General features: G+C 48.9%; 1 protein-coding gene across 2 annotated transcripts; it reads left to right on the top strand.

Annotated features, from left to right (window-relative positions):
• The first annotated feature begins 6,566 nt into the window (after positions 1 to 6,566).
• Positions 6,567 to 7,773, top strand: STBD1 (starch binding domain 1). 2 transcript variants are annotated; one of them, XM_086612433.1, is made up of 2 exons: positions 6,567 to 6,822; positions 6,962 to 7,773. In XM_086612433.1, exons 1-2 carry the CDS (start codon positions 6,567 to 6,569, stop codon positions 7,771 to 7,773), a joined length of 1,068 nt encoding a protein of 355 aa, XP_086468559.1. The 2 variants fall into 2 exon arrangements, with proteins under 2 accessions (XP_086468559.1, XP_086468558.1); XM_086612432.1 differs by having other exon boundaries at positions 6,567 to 6,836; positions 6,964 to 7,773.
• Positions 7,774 to 8,263: the final 490 nt, after the last annotated feature.

Below are 8,263 nucleotides of genomic sequence, written 5' to 3'. Positions count from 1 at the left end.
TTGTGAATGTCAGCAGCGTCCTGGTTGTTCCAAAAAAAAAAAAAGGAAGCATCCTATTGTGAGAACAAAGATGAACATGAGACAAGCCTGGGTAAGACCACCTCTGGGGTGAGGTCCGTGCCCAGGTTGGGTTACTGCTCTTTAAGAAAGATGTAAAGAAATTCAACAGAAAAAGGGGAGAGCTCCAGGAATGATTACACACCTATGGCCAACATGCCAAGTTGGGAAAACTGAGTTTCTAATACAGGTAAGAGATAACTGAGGACATGCATAAGAAGCTCCAATTAAGTACAAGGATGATAAAAAGAAACTGGAGATACTTTGCTTCCCATGTTTCTTTGGGATAGGGTAAGTGAGCTCACAGGGAGTGGCCAGATTTAGGTTAAAAAGCAGCAACAGTTCTCTAACAGAAATGACAGTTAAATAATGAAATACCTCATCCTGAAGGTTCTGGTTCATCCCTCTTTCAAGATCAGCTTACATACCAGCAGGTTGATGTTGTCTCACGGCAGAAGGGTAAAACAGACCAGCAATTCTTGATTGTTAAGATAAAAAGTTTTTCTGAAGAGAATCCACCGACCCTCCTGTATTTTACAATTATTTTGGTGGCCATGAAGAACAAAGCCCTTAAGATACAGCTGCACTTTACTGTCTTACAACACTTTGATTTTACTACTGGAATTATTAACATTCGAAGCTGTAACTGGCAGTAGTTGGGAACCTGGGCCTGCTGACAGGCAGAAACATATTTGCCATCCATGTGTGTGTTGGAGGGTGGGAGGTTAAAAATAAATACACTCATGGACAACCTCCAGGCCACCAGCAGCCTGCAGACACCAGCCCTGAACTGGATTCCTGAGGTTCCTTCCAGCCTATTGCCTTTGATCCTTGGGACACAAGGAAAGGCTCTGATGGTGCCTGGCTTTCCTTCTCCGTGATTGTAAGCCACGTAGACACACATGCTGATTCAGTAAGAGAAACAGCTTTTTCCCCCTCTTCACTGGCTGCCTCCCAGATTTTACCAGCTGATGAAGTAAAGCAGGTATGGATCTGGGGTATCCTCATTACTATCCACTCTGAAGGCCAGTTCTGAGGATGGCACTCCCATCAGTTCTAATCCATGAGCTTCTCTGCTCTCCCTACATTCTTCAGTGTTTTACTGCAGAAAGCGTCTTCTTCAAGCTGGAGAGGGACTTTTTACAAGGGTGTGTAGTGACAGGACAAGGGGCAATGGCTTTAAACTGAAAGAGGGGAGATTTAGATTAGATATAAGGAAGAAATTTTTCACTCTGAGGGTGGTGAGGCACTGGAACAGGTTGCCCAGAGAAGATGTAGATGCCCCATCCCTGGAGGTGTTCAAGGCCAGGTTCGTTGAGGCTTTGGGCAACCTGGTGTAGTGGAGGATGTCCCTGCCCATGGCAGAGGAGTTGGAACTGGATGATCTTGGAGGTTCCTTCCAACCCAAACCGTTCTGTGATTCCATGATTCTTGGTCAGCCATCTAGGACAGAAGGTACGGAAAATATTGCTCTTCAAAAGCTAAGAGCAACCAAGAGAAACCGCCTCTTCACTATTTGGAAACGAAGAGCTCTTACTGCCAGACATACTCCTGAAGTGCCACCTGCTGACTGCTGTGAAATGTTGCACAGAGGAGAGCGTCCAGCGTTCCTGGCTGAGAGACTCGCGATTAATCCGGGAAAACGCCGGTACAGAAAGACAGTCAGGGTTACCTGACTTCCCGGACTGGGATGCACGTCCACAGTATATGAATACTTTGCCCTTCCCGTTTTTCTACCTGGTTAGGTGAGGACCCAACGCAGAAAGTGTCAAGAGGACTGCCAAGAAAACCTCCATGGCAGTAAAGTCTTGAATTTTAGATTTTAACCTGGCTTCTAGGGAAAGCTACTTTAGACTAATCTTTGTGAGCTATGGTTAAGATATCTGTGAGATGATGTTGTTCCTTTTCCCATCTCCTTTTAGCTCTGCCTTTGGGCACACCTTCTCACTGGGGACAGGAAAAAGAGATGAGCAAAATACCTTACTTCTGTACTTGCTTCCACAGCTCCAGCTGTGCTTCTCCCTTCTCACTATATCCCCTACTTGCCTTCCTCCACTCTATTGTGCATTCTCTTTTACTACAGAAGTATATTCCCAAGTGAATCTGACCATTTCCAGATAAACTGGATGTAGAAAGCTGCTACCTGCTTCCAACCTCCCCTCAAACCTGTTCTCCTTTGTCCCCTCAACAGAGCTTCCTAAAAGCACCACCGGCTTTTCTACGCACGCTGTCCTTATGCTCAGCAAGTGCTTTCTGCAAACCTCCCTCAAGCTTCCCCTGCCAAACTCTCATTCTCAAGTGGTCTGTAGACCACGTGGATGCCCCAATAGTGCAGCCAGAGGGAATAATTTGTATTTCTTTTGTACTTGTTCATGTTTCCATTTTGTTCTATTATAAAAGTAAAACTGGAAGAAGCACTGTACACACACAAGGCTTGTTTAAGAGGAGTGCTCTCCAACATCCTTAATACAGCAGCTGTGGATATCACGGGATCAGATGCTGGCCGGGATGAAAAGGGCTCCCTAAATAGCATCTCCCCTGTGCCACCGTCAGAGCTGGAATAGCGGGACGGATGCACCGCAGGTCCGATTCAGCAGGGCATGTCTCACTCGCTCTTAAGCTCCAGCTGAGATTTCCTGTCACCACACTAGATGGCACAGCTTGCAGAATAAAATTCAGAAAGTTCGTTTGAGACGCTTGCAGGTGGGCCAGGACTTCCACAGCTATGGCTGCAGAGGTGTTAACAGAACTGTAACAGTAAATATCCACCCATCTGTTTTGGTTTTGAAATGTGAAAAGGCGGCAGGTTTGGGGCCAGTCAGCTGGCTGGTAATCCTGCACAGTCACATGTAGCTTTTCAAAATACTGTCCAGCAACTGTTATCACATTTACTGAATAAACAATGGTGCAATGAAGCCTCAGCGTTCACAGAACACCAGCCTCCAAACTAATGCCACATCAGAAATGATTGCATGAACAAATTAAAATCTTGAATTAATTAGAAACAGAACTGGCAGTGTCCCTGACACTTCGAGAAATTGCTTCCTTGCTCCTTTATTGTCCTGTCGCTTTGTTTGGTTCCAACGAAAGCTTTAAGAAAATGCAAGATACATATTGGCTCATTGCTGTTCATCTGCTTTTGAAATTCTCACAGGCAGCAGGGCCTCCCATGATCTATGGGATGTGAGCATTTCAAGAATTGCTAGTGAGGAAAGGCCACCAAAAACCAGGGGTAAGTTACCGTCTGCGACGATCCGTGCACGTGCTTCCGAGCAGGAACCTCAGCCCTCAGCGTTCCGTGAGCTCCTGGGCCGTGACTCTTCCCACGTCTCGTCTGTCCAGCATCGCTGCTACTAACAGTAAGTGACCAGTGACTCGAGAATTTCAGCCTCAGTATTTGCCAAGAAGCCTGTTTTAAAAACCAGGAAATAGAAAATGAACTATAGACATCCTAAGAGGAGTTCCAAAGCACAAATTTGCTGCCACCTGGACAGAGTATCATTGTTACAGCCATGACCGAACCACTTAAAACTAGTTCTACCCAGCATAAATCCACATCCCTCTGAAAGGGAAAGGTCTGCCTTTCCTTTAGCCACCCATTCTTGTTTTCTCACCTCTGTGGGCATGTTTGTGTGAATGAAAAGACACATTTTTTTTAAATTTTCTGCGTTTGTTTTCAGTTAGATTAACTAACCTAATCTGACTCACTTCAGTGGTCATAGGAAAGCAAAGGCTTAGACAAAACAGGCAGTGAGGACAGGGGAGCAGAAGGGTCAGACAACTTTTCTGCAACAGTGCGGACCTATGCTGGGCTAAAGTGCAATCCCACCAGCAGGTTTGCAAATTATGAAGCCTTTTCAGGTCCAGCCACCGCAAGCAAGTGACCATCAATAAACTTGAACCCCTTGCTCACCAAAACCTCCCTCACCTCTGAGCTGTGGCTGTTCCACAGCAGATGACAAGGACAGCCTTGGTCTAGGAGCCCACAGCACTCCAAGTGCATTTGCATCAGTGGATGCTGATGGCACTGGGTAAAAATAGCAGCTGCCCTCTGGAGACTACGTAGGACTTGCACGGGAATTCGGGATCTGGGCTACTGAACTGTCCTTCCCTGCCTGGCTGTGTGGCAAGCTTGTCTCTGGTGGCACCTGGGTCCTTTGTGACTCCCTCTTTTTGTAATCACTCAAATGCCTTACCAGCAACAATTACTCTCTGAGCACTCAAAGCAATCTGTGTGCTTTGCCTTAGTTTCTTCTTCAGACAGTGGATGAAAAGGAGTCTGGCAACAGAAGAGACTTGTAGGAGCATGGAAGGTGAACAGAACCGGAGGAGACCTTTGCTCTTTTCTTTCTCATTAAAGCAGCACCCTGCCTTTCATCACGTGCGTTTTTGTGTCTTCAACATAAACCGTTCCTTAAGGTAGTGGAGGGTGTCCCTGCCCATGGCAGGAGGGATGGAACGAGATGATCTTTGAGGTCCCTTCCAACCCAAACCACTCTGTGATTCTGTGATTCTATGATTTCTGTAATAGTCACTTCTAAGCTGTGTTAGTTTGGTGTCACTTCCTTCCTAAGCTGTTTTATCAAATGTATTTAAGAAAAGAAACACTGGGGCTAGCAGCTCCAAACACTGCCTCCTCATCCGTGTTGACGGCTGGCAGCAAATGATACAATAATTAATGATTTTTGCCTGCTCTGCTTCAGGGAGATGACTAGGAATTTTAAATTGCAGTGCACACGTACTACCAGTAGTATGTAGGTGCCCTAACTGATAATGCCAGCTGAGCGAGGTGGTGTACAAATACAGAGCATGGCACTGTCTCTGTTTTGAAGGCTAGAAAAAAGGAATTTAAGCAAACTATGAAAACATCATCTACTACAGAAAGAGTTTCGATAGTGAGCACAACTCAGTACAGTCAAGGGTCCGTTTAAGTAGCAAGGCTAAGCTGCACCTGGAAGCATCAGCTGTGGTAAAAGAGAGTGCAACCAAAACCTCATTCACTGAGAAAGTGCCCCGGCAGGTCCTGGCTTCTCAGCTCTTTTCTTTCCCTGTGTTATTGAGCAGAAGATCTGAGCAGTGCATGTTTAGCACATGCCTGAACACATCCCACACATCCCAGTACCAAAATAGCTATTTTCACCGAAGCACGAGCTCAGCACTTTGGTGGAGGAGGGCTTCGGAGAAGGTGCCTCAGCTACTGCGGTGAGCAAAGAAAGGAAAAATATTTAGATCATGAATTCTGTCTATTCACACAGGCTGCCACACACCATATCAGCCAGGGAACTTCGCCACGAAGGCTGCACACTTGTGCTTCTATAAATTCGAATGACATTTACTGTCCTGTTAAGCTGAGGTAGCAGTGCTGCTCCAAATGACACTGAAAGATTAAGAAGTTCGCACACTGGAAATAGACTTATTGGGACATCCACTTAGCCATTCTCTTTTCTAATGAGATAGCGGAGAAAATCTCATCAGTGGGCTTTGGAAATCAGGTAACGACAACACCTTTGTTCAGATAAAGAGAATGGATTTAAAAAAAGACAGCAGTCAGAACTGAACGGAACCGCCTCCCCTAACTCCTTCTCTGGTGTTAACCTTTGATGTTCATAGTCTACAATGACAAACATTTTTACAGTTTGTCACTCTAGAATGACCAATTCAAAATACAAAGTCCTAAGTTGCATTTACTACATTTCTTGGGTCCCTAAGTAAGATTTAGCTGTATAACCTTTTTAATTTTGAAATAAAATTTGACATCATCACCTCAAGAGGAAAATTTGGTAGTAAAATGAAGGAAAATTGAAAAAAATATCAAATATCCTCTGCACTAATGGACTCTGAAATCCTGGTAGTCCAAAAAGGCTTCCTGAGCGTAACACGGAAGACAAGAAAGCGGGACAATGTGAAGAAATCCAATTGTAGTCATTCGAGTACGAGGCAGAAGTTACAAAATTAGTGGTGACCTCACTTCTCAGGGATAAATTTTCATCAGTCCAAGCGTTGAAAGTACAAAGCAAATCATTCACCCTCAGCACACCGCTGTTAGAGCATAAAAATTCAAGCCCACCGGTACTGCTAGAACTAAGATAAACTTCTGCAGTTGCCGCAGCTCCAACGCTTGCTTCCACGCCAAACTAGGAGAGAAACTCGAGCGTTCTGCCCTCAGCTTTTGCGTGTCGCCTCCCTTCGCTTTTGCGCTTTTGCGGTTTCAAACGCTCGCAGCGGGGACAGGACGAGGAAAGAGATGGGAATCAAAGGGAGAGGCGGCAGAAAAGGGGCGCGGGCGAGACAAAGCCATCCTTTCAACTTCTTCCCACCTCTTTTAGTCCCACTCGCCTTTCCCCTCCCTTCACTAGCCCCCCGGCGCCTGGCGGGGCCGTCGGGCCGCCCTATGGGCGGCCCGACGGCCCCGCCAGGCGCCGGGGGGAGTCACCTCCCGCTCCGGGGGCGGCTCCTCCGGGGTCCCCGGCTTAAAGCGGCGCCGGCGGCCCCGCTGCCAGCGCCCGGCCATGGCCCGCGACGGCGGCCCGCCCGTGCTGCGGCAACCGGCCGCCGCGCCGCGCTTCCCCCCCCCCGCCGCCGCCGCCGCCGCCTTCCCCGCCGAGGCCCGCGGCTGGGGCTGGCTGGGAGCGGGGCTGTGGCCGGCGCTGCTGGTGGGGCTACTGGCCGCCCTCGTCGCCTGGCTCTGGTACGGCAGCGGGGACGGGCCGGGCGAGGAGGGCGGCGAGCGGAGCCCGCGGGCGAGGGGCGAGGCGGCGGCCGCAGGTACCGGGGCTGGGGTGCGGCGGGGAGCGGGGCGGGGGGCAGCCGGCGGTCCGCGGGTCTCGGTGTGCCCGGGTTTGCCGCTGCTGGGCTTAACCGCGTCGCTTAACCCGTTCGTGTTTTCATGGAATGTCGTTTTTAGAGGATATTCTGGCGAGCGGTGAGCGAGTGCTGCTGGAGGCCAAGACTGCTGCCCTGACCAGCCCTCAGAAGCCAGGAGAGGATCTGGCAGCTCTGTCAAAGAGCGAGCTTAACCACGTTCAGAGTGATGGAATTGCAAGGGAACCTCTGGAGGTGGAGCAGCTGCTCCCCAAACAGGGTGCCACTGACTCCAGGGAGCATCCAGCCGATACGCCGGGCAGCCAGGCAGGTGATTTGAGACCCCAGGTGGGACAGGCAAGTGATGGATGGTGCGTGATGAACTTGGCAGGAGCTTCTGATGATGTTTGTAAGGATGGAAGCAAGGAGCAGCCAGGTCCGCCAGCTGAGAGTAGGGACTTAGACCATGAAGAGTGGGAAGTCGTTTCTGAGCACCTGGCCTGGGGGGAGGCTGGCAAGAATGGCAGCGCGGAAGACTCGGACAGCAAGGAATGGGAACAAGGAGACTGCCCTGATGGGGACTCAAAAGCCAAGAGAGTTGCAGCCGTTCCCCCAATGTTCCAGAATATCCATGTGACTTTCCGCGTGCACTACATCACGCACTCCGAGGCTCAGCTGATTGGTGTTACTGGTGACCACGAGTGTCTCGGCGAGTGGCACAGCTATGTTCCCCTCAAGCACGACAAGGATGGCTTCTGGTCCGAATCCGTTATTCTGCCAGTAGACACCAAAGTAGAGTGGAAGTTTATCTTGGTGGAGAATGGGAAGGTCAGACGCTGGGAAGAATGCGGTAACAGGACCCTAGTGACTGAACACGAAGATCAAACTGTTCATCAGTGGTGGGGATACCATTAATGGGATTTTGGAAGCTCCTTTTTGAATGGCAAACCTGCATAGATTACTCACAGAGCCCCTCAACTTCACCCCTTCTCCAGAAGAAGACCTCAAGCGCAGAGCTCTGTAAATCCCCTGTCAAACCTGGTTCGACTGCGTGAGCCGCCGATCTCTGCCATCCCCCTTAGGAGATCGTTTGGCACCCTGAAAAATCCACTTCGAACGCGTTCGCGAGATGTGCAAGGTAGGCTATGAAGGCATGAGCAGCATTCCCAACAGCTGCCTGTCCAGGTAAATCTGGACCCTGGACTTGAGTTTGTGCTGCTTTAGGCAGGGTTATGGGATGCATCTTTGTACCGACTGCTTAGGGCTTTTGATGCGTACTAGGAAGTGTGGTTACCTATGCTGTAGTAGTAACTTAAGTGTTTTAACTTATGTAATGTATTGAGTAAGAAATAAACACTTTCAGACTGACAGTCCTTTACAACTTGACCAGTGAACTGACTCTCAA

The sequence above is a fragment of the Tauraco erythrolophus genome, chromosome 5, assembly GCF_009769465.1.
Source record: "Tauraco erythrolophus isolate bTauEry1 chromosome 5, bTauEry1.pri, whole genome shotgun sequence".
NCBI classification, from domain to species: Eukaryota; Metazoa; Chordata; class Aves; order Musophagiformes; family Musophagidae; genus Tauraco; species Tauraco erythrolophus.
Note: the sequence above shows the minus strand (reverse complement) of the source record. Positions and strands in the feature narration are given on the sequence as shown.

Excerpts from the sequence above, each read along its gene's own strand:
- STBD1 (XM_086612432.1), top strand. The coding sequence starts at position 6,567 with ATGGCCCGCGACGGCGGCCCGCCCGTGCTGCGGCAACCGGCCGCCGCG. Across the intron at positions 6,837-6,963 it reads CCGCAGGTACCGGGGCTGGG|GATATTCTGGCGAGCGGTGA; the intron begins GTGCGGCGGGGA and ends TCGTTTTTAGAG.